We start from the raw sequence: 21,571 nt of genomic DNA, 5'->3' as shown, positions 1-21,571 counted from the left end.
CCAGTCTCAAACAAATCTGTGTTTTATATTTTAACCATCAAGATGGAAAACGCTCAGTTTTGTTCTATGCCTTTATTTGTAAGAAAAGGTGAATACGAAGGCTTATTCACCCAAATGATTATGTAATACAAGAGGAAATTTAAATAAAAATGTCAATGCTAATTCTGCAGATAGCTCATTCCTTTTCAGCGGAGTAAGTTTGCATATGCCAGGACTAGCAGGACAAAGTTCTGATAAGTTGTTATCTTGATTGGAGTAAAAGAAAATATGTACAAAAGCTTCCAGTCTTTCCAAGAGTTCATGATTATTCACTTTAGTTGGTGAACTTTCTTCCCAAAGAAGTAGTTTTTAGAAAAAGGAGCAAGTTTCACCAAAACCAAAAAGGTGGGAGTTCCAGCTTTTACAAAATACCTGCAAAACATTTAAGAATTTAAATTTAAGACCCTTTAGGCTTGGCTCCCCAGATTTAACAACATTCTGGAAAACTTACCAGCTTTTGTTTGTGCATGTACACTTGTTGCACCACAATCATTTTCCTATTTCTGCTGCCTGCCCCCTCCCACTCAGTTGGAACACACTACTATAATTTTAGGTTAGATTTTCAACCTACGAATAGAAGTACGAACAAGATACTCTAACTGTTGAAACAAACTAATAAGCCAGCTCAGTGGGAAAAGATGTCCTCATTGTGGTCCACAACATTCTAGAAGTTCAGGGATTTGCACTAAGTTGTTTTTTTAAAATTTAGTATCTGATTTTCAACAGTTAAGCAGATGGACTACACTGCCTTGTAAGTGCAGTGACTATGTTTTGCCATACCATTTCAGGAACTGCCATGTGCAGGACTGGGCCTACCATGACAGGGCTAGTAAAATACATGAGCTAAGCCGGAGCTGATGTTCACTGATATTAGAAGCTTTTCCAAGTATGGGCAGTTTTGCTCCATTTCTTTACTTTTTAGAAGGGGTGTGTCTGTATAAGATTACTGTATTCCCCTGAAATGCTTATTAACAGCAGGATCTGTTGAATGGCAGTGATGAATGTGTTAGATTACTTTTATACAGAAAAACCAGTCTTAAACCAGTCCTTTTAAGAGTGAATCTTATTCTTTCATCATTACATGCTTGTTGTTTTGATGAGAAAGATTAATAATGTGTCGCCCCTAGTTCAGCATCTCACCTTTGGTGCTGCAGCGCTTTTAACAATGTGGTTTCTGTGTCTATCTGGTATATCTCTGCTCTTTCTTCATCCTCGAAATAAAGCTGTGCAATTTAATGAGAGAAACAATATTTCAACATGTGAACAAGCAATACTTAATTCTTCCTAAGGGGGCTATCCTATGCATGTTTAGACAGCAAAAAACTCCTACAACTTCCAGCATACCCTAGTCAGAATGACTGGCTGGGGCATACTGTGAATTGTAGAGCTCTTTCCTGTCTAAATATGCATAGTATTGTGCCCTAACACATTTGTGCAGGTCAAACAGCAGAGCATCTGAGACACTACCAAACAACTACTCATCTTTTAGCTGCTTTGGTTTGCCACTATCATTTATTTGGGTTAGTTTTGGGAGTCTGGAATTAAATGGACAGACTGGTGGTGGTTGTATAAAAGCCTCTGATAAGAGATTATGTTGAAAAAAAGTCTCCATCTTAAAGGAAAAGTCTGAAGTGTGAAGCATGCCCTGTTGTTGAAATATATTAGGTACAGAGAACACTCTTTCCCAATAACAGGATGTGGACACCTCTCCCTGAAGCATGCCTCTCATCAAAAGTCTACTGCTAAAAGGTCAATTATAGATGGTTTTCTAATATAAAGTCTTCCCAACAGCACATTACACTTCTTCCTATTTCAGTGAATGACAAACATAGCCTGGGAACAACTAAAAACAACAACCAAATTCATCTCACGGGGAGTTCTGTTTATTTCCTCAGACTGTTCCACTGCAATACATCAGAGTCAAGATTGCTTTCTGGAGTAGTTCCTTCGAAGGCCAATTTTTATAATACATGGGAAATACAATGATAAGGAGGCTGGAAGTTTCTAGAAAGATTCTGTTCATCGCCTTGGCTAATCTTTTAAGAATTGCTTGTAATATGAACTGCCCTGAAAGCCCTGATACTAAACTGAGCGAGAGTTCATATTACTACTGCTTATTTCTTTATTTCTTAAGTGCCTGCAATGTGACTTACACAGTATATACATAGAATTTAAATACATCCTTTCCCAAGAGGGTTCAATCTAGACTAAACAAGGTAGAAGGCAATCAGATAACACACATACAAAACCCCCAACATGATAAATATGAACACATACAAATAAACAGTAAACTCTACAGAAAATTAATCTAAAAGTGCTCTAAACTGTATATAGTTTAGTAAGGCTAATTACTAGAATATCCATGGGGGAGGGGGGGGAATACCAGGTGCATTTTCCTACCTCTAGCTCACTGGGAAGATACTTTCTTTCTACATCCCATGGAGGTAGCTCTTCAAACATGACCGTTAAATGATCAATAAATCTGAAATACAAGATGTATCCTGTTGTTCTCCTAGACATTAATAGTGCACAATTGTTCAGCTACTGCTTTTGTAATTCAAAGAAACATTGCTTCATAAATTAAATGCTTATCAATGTATTTATATTAATTCTTCAATGCTTTGATATAATAGGCACATGTAGAGGAAGATCATAAATCCATTCTCTTTTATTTGAGATTAAGATCATAGTCTTATGGTCCCTGGAAGGGTGTTCCAGGACCCAGAGGATTTCGAAGAACTCCCTCTCCACTCATGAAGACACTCATGAAGACAGAGGTCTGCCTTTTAGAATCATAGAATAGCAGAGTTGGAAGGGGCCTACAAGGCCATCGAGTCCAACCCCCTGCTCAATGCAGGAATCCACCCTAAAGCATCCCTGACAGGTGGTAGTCCAGCTGCCTCTTGAATGCCTCTTGTGTGGCAGGAGAATCTGCTACCATTGCTCCTCCATCATCAGAACTCTGATGGTGAAGAGGGCAAAAAGGAAGTAGGATGAGTCGTACCCTGGCCTCTCCCCTCCCCTCCCCTCCCCGCCTACTGGAATGACCCCTGTCCTTCTCCAAGGTCACTTTTCTGACCTCTGAGGGCAACTGGTGCAATTCTTTCAACTCCAGCTGCGAAAGGGTGGTAGAGGGAGGCCGGATCTCTTGACTCTCCCTTCCGAGGTCTGAGCACTGTCTCCAAACTTGCAAGGGGGAATCTGAATGAACCTACAGTCCCTGGGAGGTCCATCCAGAGACCACAGAATTGCTCTCTGAAATTGCTATTCTGTGCCATTGTACTCTGGAATGTTCAGAAATTACTTGAACATAGGTAGGCATGATCTCACTACCGCTATGTGCCTTCAGTCTTACTAAAGTACTGGAAAACACGGCAAAAGAATCATGTGAACTGGGCCTGCAGCCTCCTGCCTTCCAAATGATGTTATTTTGCATTTATATTAAGCTTTAAAAATTCACCTGGATCCTTCATGAAAAGCAGAGATGAAGTCAGTTTGCCCATGCTCAGGGTACAGGAACAGCACTGGCCAAGTAAGACTGGCATTCTCATCTAGACAGACTTTGGCATTCACAGCGCTTTCTGGGCCAAGTCCATCTAAAGACATCTCAGCAAAGCCTTCTGATACCGCGGTGTCCTCTTTAGAAGAGGCCGGAGACAATTTGATATTTCGATCCTACATCAGAAAAAGGAAACATCCCACTTGAGCAAAGATCCAAAATACATTTTAATACATTTAAAGTTTTATAGAACATTTTTTTCCACAAAAGAAAATATCTACCTTGATTGCTTTGAGTAAGGCGTCCTTCTGAGACTGTTCCCTCTTCTCCTGCAATTTTGCTTTTCTCAAATCTCGTTCTTCAGTACGCTTAAAAGATCAATAAAGCAACCATAACTGTGAGAATGAGCCTAACGTTCCACTAATCTCAGTCTACTATAGTTATTGTCAGCTTTCCATTTTTCACACCTGCTAACCTTTAGCCTATCTGCTTTGGTTCTCGTTTCCAGAAGTGTCTTCTCTTTTGGATCTATTCTCAGCCCCTCCTCACACCATGTCATAGCTTCCAAGAAATGTTTGAGTTCTAAATGGCACAGTGCTCCTAGAAAAGAGATAAATTTCTTTGCACGCATATCCACAACAAACAATATGCTTAACTGACTTCAAGGAGAGAAATAATGTGCAGGTGCACTTATGCTAATCAATATTTTTAGCCTTTAACTGCAGCGGGAACCAATGTGGTGTAGTGGTTAGAGTGCTGGACTGGAACGTGAGAGATCTGTGTTCTAGTCTCCACTCATCTATGAAGCTCACTGGGTGACTTTGGGCCAGTCACTGAAGTCTAACCTCTTTCATAGGGTTGTTGTGAGGATAAAATTGGAGGAAGATCATGTTAGCCACCTTCAGTTCCTTGCAAGAGGAAAAAAGGTGGCATGTAAATGTAATAATAAAGAAATAATGCCAGGAAATGAAACAATGGGACCGGTAGGCATTTTCATTGGTGGTTAAAGCACTGATCAAAGAGTCAGAAGCCTGAATTCCAGTCTCTTTTGCCATTAGCCTACTGCAAATAATGTGCCCTGCTTCTGTTTTGTCTGCTTTCTCTTTATTAGAAGGTGGCACAACTTTTTAAATTTGTATTAAGTTCATATTTCATGGGCACTTCGGAGGTTTACCGTTCAAACAGTTTCCATCAACACATCGGGCCTATTCAGATGCAACTAGGGGGAAGGTGATTAGGAGAACTACGAAGCGGATTTTTTTTTTTTAGAAAAACACGATGTGTGTGCCTGTCACATGACTGACATCGTAGTTAGCCCCCTGGCTTCCCATGGATGCCGCCAGTGCCAGTTATCCAACAACCTTCGCATCAGGAAAACATGTGATGGCAACCACAGAGTCTGGCTACGACGCCTAGAGTGTCACCGGCAGTGGCAGACACTCGGCTGACTCTATGGTCACCACGTTTTCATGTGAAATGGATGTTTTTAACTACTGGGAACCTGACAAACGAAATAGTGAGCCACTCCGGGACCCCTTAACATCAGTGCAGAGAGGTAGTTACCCAGGGTGGTTAACTAGCCATCACTGTCACTCTCCACCTCCCCATGACACCCCACCCCACCATGGTTTGCTTCATAAATAAATAAATAAATAAATAAATAATGCTAACCACAGGGACTTAACATTAAGTGTGAAGGTGGCTCTTGTTTTGCACTGCTAAACAAGGCATAAAAATATTTCTTGCCGTTATTGTGATAAAATGCTGCTGCCGCCGCCATGACTTACATCATTACTTTGAAGTCAATATTACAATTCTTCAAGAAAATAGTGGTAGACTGTTTTACCTCTTGTTATTGCTTTGAGGTGGTTGGGTTTTAGTTTTCTTGCTGCGATGGCATCGTTGAGAGCAGAGCGATAGTTGCCTGAAGAAAAACATACCCTGTAAAATTTGGACCATTACATTGGATCATTTAAAAGCTGTATCTACACAGGACGGTTGTGGGACAAGTTGCTCTTTAAGAAAAATAGGACCACACTGCTGCAAAAATAGTTTGGGGAGTCAAATGTGAAAATATTAATTTAGGGTGCAATCCTATGGATGTTTAGACAGAAAAAAGTCCTTACAACTCCCAGCATTCCCCAACCAGCCATGCATAGGATTGCATTCTAAATATATCTGAGCATCAGACATGGTATGGGACTCCCCACACTGTCTAACAGTGCAAACCTATATAGGTCAACTCAGAAGAAAACCTCACTGAATTCAGTGAGATTTACTCTCGGGTAGGTGAGCATAGGATTTAACATGTGAACAAGCACAAGTAATACTACCTTTAATGCTTCCTAAGGACACAATCCTATGCATGTTTAGACAGAAAGGGTCCTAAAACTCCCAGCATTCCCCAGCCAGCCATGGCGGCAATGCGGAGTGCTGTAGAGGACATTTTTCTGTATAAACATGCACGATTGCACCCTAAGTTAATATTTTAGTGAAGGGAAGGGGTCCTCATTTTTTTTAAGATGTCTGACTTTGTTGCAGAAACTTCTTGGCTTTCTTAACACCGTCCTCTACCTCTCAAAAATAAACCGTACTGAAGATTTTTTATCCTACTGAAAACCATCATCAACACAGCTCACAGATAGTCATCCATGGAGTAACTAATTGCTTGAGAGACATGACTGCCTGAAGTGAAGACTGAATCTCAGCTCTTAGAATACACTAGAAATAATTTCTAGTGTAATGTAAACCAATGCATGCCAATAAAGCATCCATACTGAGGGCCAAAGTAGACGCTACTTGTGTGAATGCAATTAACATGCAGGTTGTTGTTGGGTAAGCAGCACAAGCGGGACACCTGATTGACCTTGGGAACATGGGGAGAGGGCGGGAGACTTCTTTCTTTCCCTGAAATAGTCCCAACAAAAATCACTCCTATTTGCAATGGGCATTTCCCACTGCAAATAGGAGCTTCAGGGGAGCACTTTTTTGCCAGAACTGTAATATGAGGAATAGTTAAGCTTCTTCTTCCTGGCCCCACAGTCCTGAGGTTGCTTGGTATTCCTCAGGGCTGCTATTTATGTAACAAAAATCATGCATTTACAGCACAATCCTATGCCTTTTGAGACAGAAAAAAGTCCTACCACTCCCAGCATGTCCCAGCCAGCCATGCTGGCCTGGGTAGGCTTTTTTTCTGTCTAAACAGGCACAGGATTGTGCCCTCATGCAATTAACATAATGTCTGGTTTGACTCTGAGAACATGACCCCAAATATGCTACCGTTCAGCCTGACTGCCAGATTGTGGTCTTGCACCTCTGCAATGCTCTTTGCTGTCAGCATTGATAAGGGCAACACTCAAGTAGTTTTCAGCTCTATGCATTTTCAGGGGTGGGTGTACCATTAAACTAGAATTTTCCTGAAGTGTAAGGAGTTGGAGTAAATTATTATCAATACCATAGCATTTTTCAGAGTACTTTTAAATGGATTTTTTAAAAAAGATAGTCCTCATCTCATTTACCTTAAAAAAGCCTTGTAATGTAGGCCATAATATTCTCATTTTACAGACAAAGATGTAGCTGTACAATTCTCCTGATTTGCCTTTGCTTACTCATCGCGGATAAACTGATTTAACATGGATATGGATCTAAAATTTAAGAGCCAAAGACTACTTGTTTGTTTTAAAATCAAGTTCATGACACCTGGAACATATAAGGGGGGGATCCAACATCTTGATATCTTTTGGTTATATGGAATGTTGACTAAGTACAACTTCAAATATAGTACATTACCTAAATAAAACTGAGCTGCAGCTCTGTTTGTATGAAGCACCGTGTTCAATTCTAGGTCACTACATTTCTTTTTTAGCCCTTCGGTATATGATATCACAGCCTTCTTATAATCCTTTTCCTTGAAATAATCATTGCCCTCGTTCTTATAAGTCTTGGCTTGTTCTGGTGAAAAATAATAACAGTCAGACATCACAACAGTAGAAAGACAATCATTATGTGGTTCCTCAACCTATCTACTTCACTCCTTTAAAAGCGAATAACCATCCAAAGATGGCAAGTTGCCCCCAACAGCCAGTCTGCATGATCACTGCAGCAGAGTGTGGTTGATTTAAGCCACAATGGGTTGCAGCATGTGCCAGCAGTCATTTTGAATATTCAACCCAGGGAAGGAGTTGCCATGGTTTGCCGTGTCATCCGAACCTGGGTGACATGGCTTGTTGGAGGGGGAAACAACCCTCCAATAACCATACAGAAGGCCATGGGTTATTGGAGGGCTGTTTCCCCTTCCAACAAGCTATGCCTCATGGGTATGGACAACACAACAAGCTGTGCTCAGGATTTGAATAGGCAATCTAGCCTCACGGATGCCACAGCTCATTGTAGTTTAACTAAGCCACGGTTGACTATGGTGATCATGTGAACCAAGTCAGAGATTCCCTTAGAGTCCTGCCAATTCTATTAATTGTAACGGTTACAACATGTTAGCAGAGATGACGAAAAGTACCTTCAAGAGTTTGCTCTTCATCAAAAATGATAGACTGAAGGCATGCTAAGTCAGGATTCTGCTTAGGATCTATTTCAGAGGGGGCTTTCTTCATGAACATTGGAATCTGGTCAAATTCCTGTCAATAAATACAGACACTCCAAGTTACCAAGGTTGAAAAGAAAAGAAAGAGTTCAAAACCACCACATGTCTTTGGAAATATACCCTTTATTTCAGATACCTAACAGATACTTAACAGAAGATCTTACTCTCCTGCCCCATGAATGTATTTGCAAATATGATTTTTTAAAATGCCTTCACTTATTCATAAGTTTTTAGCTTACTCGCTTCACTATTAGGACAAGACAAACCAACTATTTCCTTAGCACAAAACAAAAGCAAAACTGTAATAGTACAGACATTGGCACATCCATCATGCAATTCTATCAAATTTCTTTATCCTTACCTGCCAGTCTTCATTTATACAGACAGACAGATACATACACATAATATATTAAACTTTCAAAACAGAAAAAATCCCATGCAAACACTAGTCCCCCTCCAGTCTCATATGAAATCCCCCTCTCCCAATAGTGGCGTGTGGGCGCACGGGGGTGGGATCTGTTCAGGATGGCACATAATCAAGTTCACTTATAGCTGTTTCTGACTTACTTTTCCCAATTTGCTGCCTTTAAAACATGAATCAGATTTTAAAAATGGTAGAAATGTAACAAGAGAACCAATCTTTCATTTGGCCTGCTTCTCCTAACACTTTACAATGTACTTTAGCCATCATTTTGATTGCTAATTTCAGCAAAGTGTAATTTTTCCATCCTTTTAATTCAATTTACATGGAAAGTGAGATTTCTGATCAAAGCCAATATTAAGCAGCCAAGAAGGTGGCAGAGATTTTAGACTATTCAATCTGAAATATCTTTATCTTTAAACTACAAGACTCTGATAAGCAGTCTACTGTTTCCCACAGCTACAACCTTCTTTGATCCACTTGCCTTCTATTCCATTCATATACATTTCCCAGGATTGTCATAGTAAATGTGCATGGGGAAAATAAGATTGGGGGTTCATAGACATGTTGCAAGCAAACCTATTGAGAGAATCACTTCCATAAGGCCTATTTATCAAATCCCTCCAAAGAATTTTTGACCCTAAAAATTTAGACACAACCCAGCATTTTGTCACAACATCTCTCATCTGGTTAGAATGTCAACATGCACTACAGACTATCAGGTTGTTTGTTTCAATTTCCAAATGAGTAAAAGCAGCGTTGTGCCCACGGAACTGGAAAAGATGGCAGAGAAGTCCTAGTGTAACAGACAAATTCAGTATACACATAACGAAAGAATGGATGCTATACCTAAAATAGATTATTTTAAATAGTAAAAAGAAAGGCCTGGTTCAGACAACATGGTGCTTAACCACAAAATGGTTAACGGAATGCATTCCATTAACCATTTTGTGGTTAAGCAGCGTGGTTTAGCATGTTATCTGAACCAGGCCAAACTGTAATAATGCACAGTTGGGGGACAAATGTTCATTGCCCAGTGCTAAAATGACCTAGGCCAGAAAAAACTGCCTAGAAACCAATCATATATTTTACTCTAGAAACCTTGCTCCCTATTCCAGGTATGTGAGAGATGACTGGTTATATTAACCATGAAGGCAAGGTACTATGCACACACTCTGAGGTAATCTCACATTTACTCTTCCTTCCTTCCTATGCCTTGAAGTTTTAGATTCCAGGGTCCAACTTTGGCTCAAATTAATAGTATTTACACTTAGCATTTGTAAAAAGCTTTAAAATGCAATCCAATACATGCCACATATACCTGGTAGTATTATTTATTTATTTAAAACATTTATATCCTGCCCTATTTCAATAAGATCTCAGGGTGGTGTACCGGCCAATTGAACTCAATGGGACCTACTGCCAAGTAGACATGCACAGGATTACACTGATAAAGTGTTAAACATGCTTCAGACATACTAGTAATGCCTATAAAAAACCCTACAAGGCAGGTCAATATTATCAATCGCGGAGAGTGGGAGGACAGCTGCGAAGTAGTAGTTATCCTGACAGCTAGAGTGGTACGGTGGCCAGAGACCAGGGAGATGGGTTCAAATCCTCACTGAGCCACAACGCTTACCGGGTGACTTTAAAACCGTCCTTATCCTTCAGCCTACCTCACAGGGCTGTTTGTAGAGATAGATTAAAAAGAGGAACGACGAGGTATGCCACCCTGAAGGAAGAACACTATACTGCAAGGAAGAAACGAACAGCAAACTTCTTGGCTCAGATCAGTGCTATAGCTGCGACCCTGCACTCATGAAGCAAGCGTCACACTCGCAGGTCTGGGTCATGCTGCCCGCCATGCGTTTCCCTCTTCCATCGCTGGGCGAGCCTCTCGCGGGGCTCCAAGGGGAAGAGCCTCCCGTCGCCGGCGACCCCCGCTCCCGCAGCCCTCGAGTCGTACCTGCTCCCAGTTCGTCGGGCTGAGGGCCCCCTCGTAGCGCTGGGCCCCCCGGAATTTCTCCAGGAAGGCGTCCAAGTCCGCCTCATCGCCGTCCGCAGTCTCCGCCATCTGGAACTCCCTCCCAGGCCCAGCCTCGGTCGCTCCGCCCTTCCGGAGGCGGCCCCGCCGGGTCCCAAAGCGCCGAGATACGGGAGGCGAACGCTGTCTACCTGGGCTGACGATGGCGATCCCGTAGTAAACCAAAGGTATTCGTAGGGCGCAATTCTATGCATGTTTAGACAGGGGGGAAAAGTCCTACAACTCCCAGCATTCCCCCGCCAACACGGCTGATTAGGGAATGCTGGGAGTTGTAGGCCTTTTTTCCCCCTGTTCAAGCATACATTGGGTTGTACCCTTAGATGTCAGCCCTATGCCAGTTTACCTGGGAATGAGCCGCATTGAACTGAGACTTCTGAGTAGCCATGTATAGGATTGCGCAGGTTAACATTTGTTTATACCAGCCTTCCCCAACGTGGTGCCTTCAGGATGTGTGGACTACAACACTCAGTCAGGTGGCTGGAGATGCTGGAAGTTGTAGGTAAACATTTGGAGGGCACTAGGTTGGAGATGGGTGGTATATAAAATTTTCTAGAATTGAAATTCTGTTCTGTTTTCCAAGACCCACTCAGCCAATCCATACCCTTATGCCCAGGTGTGCAACATCCACCCGACAGGCGTGTTGCCATTCTCTCCTCATCCTATTATCTTTTAATTAATGTGCAATCTCTGATGGTTACCTATTGGACACTCTATGTGCCACCTGTGGATAGGGATAAGCAAAACATTTCCCTTGCTATGCCATCAAAATTTGTGATTATTATTTTTATAATTCCTCAGGTTCTGGGCACTTGCTCTAAAGCTCAACCAGCCACATACAGATTTTTAAAATGTGACAAACCACAGTAACATGATCTGCCTCTTGTGTTTTAGTTTTTTAAAATTGTCCTCCACATTTTTTGTATCTGTGTGTATCAACCTAGAAAAGAGGGAAGAAGTGCATCTGTCCTCTCTATAGCAAGACTATCAGCATTTAAAAGAGACTTGCAGGATTGTTGTACGGTGGCTGGGGCATGCCTTGATGATGTTTGGTGCAAAAAAGCCCTTTGTAAAGTTGCTCTAGCAAGCCAATTCTGTAGGAAACCAGTGCTATTTATTATCCAGGTAGTTGGTGAATCAGTGATTCCCTTTGTGAGCTCTTGTCATGTTGTTCTTGCTGAAGTTAAGGGTAAGAAATTGATGTTCGCAGCCTTTTTGGTTGTTATGAAAAGGTGTATACCAGGCTCCTTTCACCTCCTTTAGCTAGATATTAATTTCTGTTGGCTGATTTCCAGAGATTGATGACCCTAAATAGACTGGAAGAGCTGTTGCGGATAGAGTTCTGGGATCTGGAATTCCTTGTAGGTTTGTCAGCAGCAGTGTTACTGGCCACTGGCTTGCTTTTACCGTTGAGCCCATCCTGCTGTTTTGAGAGAATGGCAAAAACACGGTCATGGGCATGAGCTGCTGCTATGGACACAGATGCGTCAGGATCATGCATCAGGCATCCAAGAGCTGAAAATGAAAATGAATAATTAACATACAGAGGGGCTCTGATCCAAATCAACGTTAATACTAAAACTAAAACAAACAAACATTTCAGGTTAAACTTTCAGAATAGTGCTAGCTATCTTGATTAAAAAAAAATCTGCTAAAAAAAGACTCCAAATGCTATGATCAGAATACATTGGGTGAATATGCTTGGTTTTTGCATCATAGTTACACAGAAAAGATTGAAAATCCTGTTCTCATTTATGAAATTATAATTAGGGGCTGGTGTGATGGAAAGATGGGATGCAGAGGTATGTGGGAGGGAGTGGGGAGAAAGAGGGAAGCACAATACCTAAATGTGGCAGGACTTACCTCCCCACACCAACTACTAGCCATTAAGATATTAGTACTTCTACACATTTTTATTCTATCTCTTCAGCTGTGAGGGCCAGAATTTATATTTTAGAAAGGAAAGACAAAAGACTCATAATATTGCAGAGTTTCCTCTGCAGACCTGCTTTTAAAAACTGCAGCACAACTGTGGCTATGTAGCCCCTCCTTATTATACCTTAGTTCTTTGAAACCGCATCATAGAATCACCCTCCTGCCAGTCTCTGACTTATTAGGAAAACTTATGTGTCTGATGGAACTTTGGGAGATAAGTAAAGATATTTCTACATATTACCGCAAAGGAACCTTTGATTCCTCCCCTACCCACTCAGGCGGTATACAATGGTTTGTGCAATTTTGAAAGTGCTTACTTTTGATTATACCATGTGCTCTATGTAGCACCTGTGAATAGATGTGCTTTATCCAAAGCATATTATCATAGATATGATAACATAGAACTAGAATAGACTGTTAGGTGGAAAAGATAATGGAAATAATGTGTATAGTGGTATTGCTACTTCTGCATGGAAAGAGGGCATGTGAGAGGATCTCCATGCTCCCTGTTTTCCTGAAAAATTGGGCTCCTGACAGCTGATTTTGCTGGGACCTGGAGACACAGGGATGACTGCCTTCACATGCCCTGTAGGGTGATGGTGGTAATTGTGGTGGCAACAGCAGCAGTTGTGGTGGGGATGGGGGCAGGGCATAGGTAGCCTCTGAGGTCGTAGGTTGCCCACCCCTGCTTTAAATCCAGGGTTATACAGGTACATGTAAGGAATTTTTTTTGTTTTACTTTTGCCCAGGACTCTACTGACTTTTTTATTGGACACTTACAAAAAAATGTAGGACAGTGTGGGGCAATTTGCATAAAGAATTCTGGGCCATATACTGTGTGAGGTCCAGTCCAGAATGGATTACAATCTTTAAGATAACTCCCATCAACTTGCAAGTTAGCTTAGAAAAAATGAAACCTATACGAGTTGAACAGTGTGTAAATCTTATTGCCTTTCCTTTGTGTTCACTGTCTTTTATCTAACACACACACACATACGACAGCAACAATCTTACATTTCCTTTCTTTACTTACTATGATATATCATATCCAAGTCTACCATTCCTGCCTTGCTGTCCATATGTAGTATCAGGAAACCTAAAGGCACCACATAAGCAATCATTTCTTTGGGTCACTGTGAAGTAGCAACTTAACATAGTCATCCTAAATGTATGTACTTGAAAATAAGCCAATTATTTAAATGAAACTCCTAAGGAAGCATATTTAGGACTGCAGTTTTACAGGCAAGGGTGGGGAACATGTGGCCCTCCTAAAGTTTTGGCCTATAACTCCCAACAGCCTGGCCAACATAGTCAATGAAGAGGAATTATTGGAGTTGTAGGCCAAAACATCTGGAAGGCCATAAGTTGTCTATTCCTGCCCTAGAACAAGACAGTTGCCTGGCAAAGGGGGCCTGATATAGATTCTAAAGTTGGCAGAAATTTCTTGTTGGTTACAGTTAAGCAGAGGCCTTAATACAAAGTTACTGTATTCTGTCACTGCCTAGTAGAAGCTGTGGAAATTTCCTGGTAGCAAAGCATCTCTACTGGTATTCCTTTAGTAGGATTGCCCTTTGCATCGTTATTAATTACTTCCAACATTATAATGGAGATCAAAATGCCTTGACAATTGACACAAATAGTTAAATCTGCTTTCAATACAAGAATGGGGAGGGGCTGGATTCTTTTGCGTTTACCAAGGAACATGATAGAAGCCCTTTTTATAGAAAGAAGTCCACTCTCGGTGTAGAAAAGGCCCTGGTACAAGAATCTCTTGAGATTTCCCTCTTGTTTCTGTACCTGAAAACTCAAGAAATGCATAATTGGCTTAATCCAAAACTGAAAATTGATTAACCACCAAAAAACATTAAGATAATGAATTTATTAAGAGAATGAGTTATGAGCTACGACACCCCTCATTCAAATTTCACCTGAGTTATGAATTTACTAGAAGTTAATCCAATCCTTTGTCTTAATAGTGGGATAATGAATAGTACTGGTCTACCTCATAGGGGGTGTTGCAAGGGCTATTCAGATAATATGCTTTGCACATTTAATATGCTTATATAGCACTTTTCCTATCTCATCATCATCAGTGGCTTTTAAAGAGGCCCAGTACAAACATTAAGGAAAGCTCAGTTCACTATGAAATAGAACATTGGACTTAATGTGATAAATTCATTTTCTGGATGGAGGGCATCCTAGAATGGATTTCTCCACCCATTCATTTGAAGATGCTCATCCCCACTGTAGAAAAAGAGAACCTTGGGCTTACCATGATAACTTTATTTTCTACAATAGATGGAGGGTATCCTAGAACAAGTAGGGTAAGCAACTTATTTAAGGATGCCCTCCTCGCTGTAGGAAAAAGCCAAATTTTAAAAGCTATATGTACCCTTTCATAGCCATGACCAATCACTGAGGCTGTAAACCTGATCTTTTTAAAACACACAAGCTTTCCCTCTTCTTGCCCCTTGGTGGCTTTGCTTAGCCTGGCTGACTGACCGTTTTAGAATGTATACAACAACAATGCAAATAAGTGATGGGTGTTATATTCCGGGGTCACAATCCTTGCCACAATCAGGGCTTGTTTTATTTGTTCTTGACCAAAGAATCTTTTGTGCTAGAAAATAACTTGTAGGGTAACGTACAAGATACTGACAGGTTTCATCCAGAACTTCTTCATGCTCATACCAAGCTTTCCCATTGATAGCCTGCTTTGGAGGTTTCCATCCCAAGAAGTGAAAGGATTCATCTAAGGCATATTTACATTTCTGCAAGACATGAGACAATATATGATTTGTATTGTTCAGAAAGCAAAGCCATCTACTACTGAGCTTAGACTGCTATTTCCACTCAGGGAAGCATGCAAGCATGCAGATGGGGAGAAAAGGCTAGGGGCATGTCTACACCTTAAGGGTGTAGAGGGAAGGAGCAGGGAGGATCATGGACTTATCTGCTTCCGCGATCCTCCCCTGGCGTCTTGATGGCCATGCAACGTCCCAGAAGGGAAGAGGGATGTTGAGGCTGCCATTTCCCCCCCTGCAGCACAAGAAGGAGGGCAATTGCGCTCCTACACAAAAGGAAGGCAACCCCCCCAAAAAACCCAAACCCGCTTCCCACCCCCGATAGGCACAGACTGCCCCCACGCAGCTCCGTTTTAAGAACCCCAATATTTGTGGGGAGGAAGGGATGACCTAGGAGCAGTGGCCACACGGCCCGTGCTCCTTGGGATGGTCCCAGACCCATGGAAAACTCAGGTTTTCCATGGTCCCAGATAACCCGGGGAAAGTCCCTGGTCATCCCAGGTTGCCCCCGGGATCACCTGGGCATCATTTGGATGCACAGGGACGATCCAGGGACTACCATGGATATAGGCATGGTGTAAATATTCCCAGGGTTAGAACTTTTGATTAAATTATCTGGTTGGTGAGCATCTTGATGGTTTCTTGGAAATTGAGAGATAAGTATTGGTAGGAACTTGCCTTGGTGACATCAGGGTTCTCCTCCTGGAGATGCAGCAATAATGGAACCATGTTTTCTAGAACTTGAGGCCTTATCATCCATTTATTGCTTTTCTTGGCCAATTTCACCATTCTCCCAAAAAGATATATGGCAGAAGCGCGCACACTTTCATGTTCCTGTAAGCACCAAATAAAGGAAGCCTGTGAGCTTGGGTGCTTCCAGACAATGCTTTTATGGTGCCATTACCCTATGTCATTCATCGATGTTTATGAGGTTTCCAGATGACAATGTATTTTAATCGTAATGCTCTCATTTTCCCCCAGTACTTCTTCCATCTTTTTCCTTGCTAAGGAAAAAAGATGTAATAGCTGCACAATGCCTTCTGGTTGCTAGTGGAAGGAGCCCTCTATTTGCAATGGGAATTTGGGGTTATTGAAGGACAGGACATTTTTTAGTTTATTATTAATTTGTTTTTTACCTCAGACATCAAAATATCTTGGGCCATCTCTGTTCTTTCCTACTGATTATTTATTACATTTTATCCTGCTCCTTTGCTCAGGGCAGCATGCGTGGTTCTCCCCTTACCATTTTATTATCACAACTACCCTGTGAGGTAGACAAGCCAGAGAAAGAGAGAGTGATAGGCCTAAGGTTCAACCACTTGACTTAATGGAAAAAAAGCCTTCCCAAGCCAAGTGCATCACTTAGTGTTAGTCAATGGACATCAAGAAAAAAGTCGTTTCTGTGAGATGATAGGTCTGACTCCCGGCTTGTAACTTACAGGAAAACTTCCTGTCTGTTAGAGGAGTATGACAATGGAACCAATTACCTAGGGAGGTCTTGGACTCTCCCACGCTAGAGGCATTCAAGAGGCAGCTGGACAACCATCTGTTGGGTATGCTTTAAGATGAATTCCTGCATTGAGCTATAAGTTCGACAGACTTATAGACCGCTTCCATCTCTACTATTCTATGAAAGCCCAGCCAGTGTTATGCTGTCTTCTTACATCACTGAAATGTTCCTGAAGAGAAAGGCTGATATTGCAAACACAATCTGCTCCTTCTGGGCCTGCAAGAATCTTTTCAATTTCAGCAACACTCTCCACAAACAGCCTCCCATCCATTCCAGACAGGCCTTCTGTCATGGCTGGCAATAACGGCTTTACGTCCTGCACAGGAGACAGTAATTTCAGCACCAGTGATCCTGTTAATATTCCACACTACTGATAATAAACAGCTGATTCTGATGTTAAGCTTGAACATTAGGAAACATCATTTATAAAGGGAAGAAAACAAAGCTCTAGAAAAAGCCTTGAAAGCGTAAGATCCATTTGTAATGTTTTTGTAATACCAAAAAAAAAGCCCAGCAACCCCATTCTCTAGTTGAGAGACCACATACATGTCAACTCAGAAGTAAGCCCACTAAGTTCAAAGGGAAGTACTTCCAGGTAACTGTATAGGATTGCAGCTTTAAAATGTTTTCATTAACATCAAATTCCTTCTCTTATTGTCAAGTGTGAATAATATAATTAGGTCCTTATGCTAGTGTTGTCCCGAGATTCCATCCCCACCCCCACATTTTTTTAAAAAGAAATTGTTTTTGAAAATGAATTCAAAAGAAAAAAGAATCAGAGGAAATTTCATGGGTTGGGTTCAGGGTTCTTGTGCTTCCCTTATGGGTTTTGGCTAAGGAATGTGTACAAGTGTTGTCTTTGATTGTAGAATCATATCTCTAGCAGCCTGTAGCTTCCTAGCTTCTTGCTTTTCAGTTAAAGCCCCGGGGAAGACATCATGAGGTAATTCTGTCCACAGGGCTTTTTTTTCAGATAAGGAAGTGCGGAGAGATAGAAGACTGCAGAGCAATGAGGAGATATATAATAAAAAGAAAGAACCACACACAGTACCCTCAGCCACATCACAGTGATTAGGTAAGATCACACAACCAAAATACATTCAAAATAAATTATACAATGCCCTGAGAATGAGGCTGGAAAATGGAAAAGCTCTTCCATGGAGGAAGAAAACTTTCAGGAAATTAGACGTCTGAATTTAGCACAGCGCTAGTTCCTAGGGCCAGGCCCTCCTGTGGAATTCCCTGCCTCTGGAGGTCAGGCAGGCGCCAACTCTGTACTCCTTTTAGCACCTCCTAAAAACATCATTATTCCAGGAAGCCTTTCCTTAATGTCCAGCCATGAGTCACTGTATTTTAAGTGTTTTATTCTGTTTTTATTTTTTCATTTTATCTTGTACAACGCTCCGAAATTTTCAATAGGGAGCGGTATATAAATATTGTAAGTAAATAAACAATAAATAAATAAATTCTCTGCTCAGTTGGCAGCTTGCTTCTCTTCCCCCACTTCAGAGGGCCTTTGTGGGCACTCTTGCCACAACAGCACTGCTCACCCACAGTGGCAAAGTGGGCCTTTACAAACAACTCTAAAGTGGGTTGATAAAGGCATACTGATTTGTGTTTATAATGGAGCACTCCTGCAACCACTTGTCCACAAATGTACCAAATCTCAGTCCATGGCTGGGCCAAGCGGCCAAGGGTCATGTGAATTAATCCTAAGGAACTAGATATGTAAAACTATAGTTATAATTGAGGCAGGGTGTAGAATCTCTCTCATGTGTACAGTGGCAGATAGGAACAAGTCCTTTCTCTGTGGTTTCATTTGCACTGCCATCTCCTTATATCACTAAGAGTTATTAGATCTGCTTTGCAGGACTGGGATTTGAAGCAACTCCACTGGGTCCACTGACATCTGATTAAATCCTCAACATTTCTGAAGATATTCCACAAAAGTCATTGAAATTACATGTTGGGCCCCTCATTTACCTTCCCTGGCCAGTCTGCCATGTTAACCAGTCCTTTGATAGACAATGCCCGGATAACTGGGTTTTCATTGACCAGTCCTCTCTTCAGGCGATGAAGAGAATATCGTTCAGGAAGTCGCCTGGCTTCTGACATACAAAGAAGCTAAAAGACAAAGTATATGTCAATGAGAAATTGGCTGACAATAATTGCCTGCTCCAGTTTGTTCTAGGAGCAAACATTCCCAGGAAACCATTTGGATGCTGAAAATGTGTTCGCTTGCTTCTGGCACCCAGTTATCAATTGTACCCAAAGCTTCACAGCACAGTGGCCCTTCCACTGGTCTTGCAACTTGTTTCATGGTCCATGCTAAACAGAAACCCAGCAGCACATAGGATTCAACCACTTTTGTGTCTTAAGGAGAATTTGTATGATTTATTCTTTGTGCTCCGTTCAACTGCAGTATGCATCAGAGCTCAATCTGGTGCGCAAAGGTTATTGGAATAAAGGGCCAGAGCTCTCAAATGTTTTAGTTTATTGTCTTTTTAAAAAATGCCCCAAAGGTGCTTTCAAATATCACAAGTCAACCCAGTTTAGCTAAGCCTTTGCTAAACATAGACCTGTTTCAAATATCTGATATTACACGCTCCTTGATAAACATATGGGCTCTTCTGGACAAGTGTCTGTAGTGATTGTATGGTGCTAACCACTTAAATCTGTTTCTTTTTCAAGGACAATGTTTAGCAGGCAAACTTTTAATTTAAATCTAGGCTGATTTTGTAATGTGTGCAAGACATTTAGGTCTCCTGATATGTTGGATGGTGCATTCAGATGCTACGTGGTCAAACAGCAACACTGAAAGTGACCTGACTTCACAACATGGTTGGTCTGAATGTTTCTATTTTGGGGGACAGACTAGACATAGAAGTACGGTTATCAGATAAGATGACTATGCCAGTAGTAGAGTCTCAAACCTAGTATTGTAGCTAATACACTTTCTCAGGTTTTACTAATTCTGTTATTGCTTAATCACTTATTTTGCCACAGTGGAATTGTTTTTGTTTTTAACAATTTTAGTTGGATTGATTACATTAATAGCATAAATATTATTTGTTCTGCTCACAGTGAATAGGCAGCTTGTGGAATTAGGACTTGGATTCCATCCCTACAATATAATGCAATAGGATTGAGTTTTTCTTCAGATGTTCAGGAACAAGTATATTCTATTCTATTTGATCCAAACCCAGTAACAACTACCTGGCAATGTACAACAGATTCACATAGGGAGACTGTCCCTATATTTGTACAACCATCCTTTGAGCCAAGGACTTCAAGCCACTCCACATTCCCAGACAGGCCTCTATCATTTCACAGTACAGAACATACACATGTGGTTCTTACTTCAACGAAGCAAGCCAAGGCTGTGATCTGGTGTTCTTCTTCACCTCGTTCCAGGAAGGGAACTAGGAGGTACAGGATCCTCAGAAGGTCAAAATAATAGGAGCCCTGAAGCATGACTCTGCATAGGACACACATCCCAGACACATACCGTTATTGTCGGTAGTTAGCTCTGTGCTCAGGAAGCGTTTCAGAACATTTGGGGCTCTGTGACATCTTTGCGACTCACCTTGCAAGAAGACTGACCCCCCGATGGTGATCTTCACAGCTGGTCAGCAGCTCCCAACCCTGCTCCCTCTCAATAATAGCAAACTCATAATAGCATCTCACAGCCAGGAGAAGGGTCTTTAGTGCTGTCACAACATAGCTGAATTCAAGGCAACAAAGAAGACAACAAATAAGGGAGCAGCATAGCCTAGCAGCTCAGAGTTTGAGCTAGGAAATCCCCAATTCAGATGTGACCTCTGCCATACATTTCTGAGGTGGCCTTAGGCAAGCCATTCCTCTTCTAGACCCAACTTTCCGTCTGCAATATGGGGATAATTTTTAGAGAAGCTTTCCCTGGACTATAACTTATTCTGGTTTTATATGACTTTTTTAAAGTTTTAAATCTTGATTTTGTATATTATGGTTTTAATTGTAAACTCCCCAGAGATCCTTAGCTGTTGGGCAGAATAAATATGTAATAAATAAATAAATAAATAATAACACTAGCCTACTTCACAGGATTGGTGTAAGGATTATTGAGATAGTTCTGTGAAGCACTGAGGAAGTGCTACCTAAATATTAAGCATTATTGTGGCTATTCCTACCACTGAACTGCATCTACAGGACATAGGATTTGAAGGGATAAATACCCCACAGCCTAATCCAATTATTGTTCCCAGGGTCAGCTCCGGGTTTAAGGGGGGTGGACAAGATAGGTCTGGTGGGTCCTTGATGGACCCTGGCAGGCTTATATGGGGCAGCAGTGGGCAACAGCAGTACTCTGAATCAACACCAAACATGTGGGAGCCAGTGTGGTGTAGTGGCTAAAATGTTGGACTGGGAGTCGGGAGATCTGGGTTCTAGTCCCCACTCGGCTGTGGAAGCTCACTGGGTGACTTTGGGCCAGTCACAGACTCTCAGCCCAACCTACCTCACAGGGTTGTTGTTGTGAGGATAAAATGGAGCGGAGGAGGAGGATTATGTATGCCGCCTTGGGTTCCTTTGAAGGAAAAAGGCGGGATATAAATGCAATAAATAATAATAATAATAATAATAATAATAATAATAATAATAATAATATAGGGGCATTGTGGAAAATTAAAATGGCAACTCTTAGACTTTTTTAAAAGGAGGACCCGCGCAGGTAGAAGTGGAGAACTC

At 41.4% G+C, this 21,571-nt stretch overlaps 2 protein-coding genes across 3 annotated transcripts in view; both read right to left on the bottom strand.

Moving 5' to 3' along the window:
- Positions 1-55: 55 nt before the first annotated feature.
- Positions 56-10,671, bottom strand: TTC4 (tetratricopeptide repeat domain 4). Of its 2 annotated transcripts, XM_063138549.1 has the most exons (10): positions 10,523-10,671; positions 8,052-8,169; positions 7,328-7,489; positions 5,385-5,462; positions 4,014-4,138; positions 3,820-3,906; positions 3,500-3,714; positions 2,440-2,521; positions 1,180-1,262; positions 56-411 (listed from the first exon to the last, which is right to left on the bottom strand). In XM_063138549.1, exons 1-10 carry the CDS (start codon positions 10,628-10,630, stop codon positions 309-311), a joined length of 1,161 nt encoding a protein of 386 aa, XP_062994619.1. In that variant the 5' UTR covers positions 10,631-10,671; the 3' UTR covers positions 56-308. The 2 variants fall into 2 exon arrangements, with proteins under 2 accessions (XP_062994619.1, XP_062994628.1); XM_063138558.1 differs by lacking the exon at positions 7,328-7,489.
- A 1,196-nt stretch (positions 10,672-11,867) lies between these two features.
- Positions 11,868-21,571, bottom strand: part of MROH7 (maestro heat like repeat family member 7) — a 30,052-nt gene continuing 20,348 nt past the window's right edge. The window contains exons 14-22 of the mRNA XM_063135439.1: positions 20,433-20,570; positions 20,207-20,324; positions 18,830-18,970; positions 17,001-17,162; positions 16,015-16,170; positions 15,181-15,303; positions 14,227-14,329; positions 13,566-13,628; positions 11,868-12,112 (exon numbers count right to left, since the gene is read on the bottom strand). Of these exons, the coding sequence (XP_062991509.1) occupies positions 11,868-12,112; positions 13,566-13,628; positions 14,227-14,329; positions 15,181-15,303; positions 16,015-16,170; positions 17,001-17,162; positions 18,830-18,970; positions 20,207-20,324; positions 20,433-20,570 (1,249 nt within the window). The remainder of the gene's footprint in view (positions 12,113-13,565; positions 13,629-14,226; positions 14,330-15,180; positions 15,304-16,014; positions 16,171-17,000; positions 17,163-18,829; positions 18,971-20,206; positions 20,325-20,432; positions 20,571-21,571) is intronic.

Source organism: Elgaria multicarinata, chromosome 1 (genome assembly GCF_023053635.1).
Source record: "Elgaria multicarinata webbii isolate HBS135686 ecotype San Diego chromosome 1, rElgMul1.1.pri, whole genome shotgun sequence".
NCBI classification, from domain to species: domain Eukaryota; kingdom Metazoa; phylum Chordata; class Lepidosauria; order Squamata; family Anguidae; genus Elgaria; species Elgaria multicarinata.
Note: the sequence above shows the minus strand (reverse complement) of the source record. Positions and strands in the feature narration are given on the sequence as shown.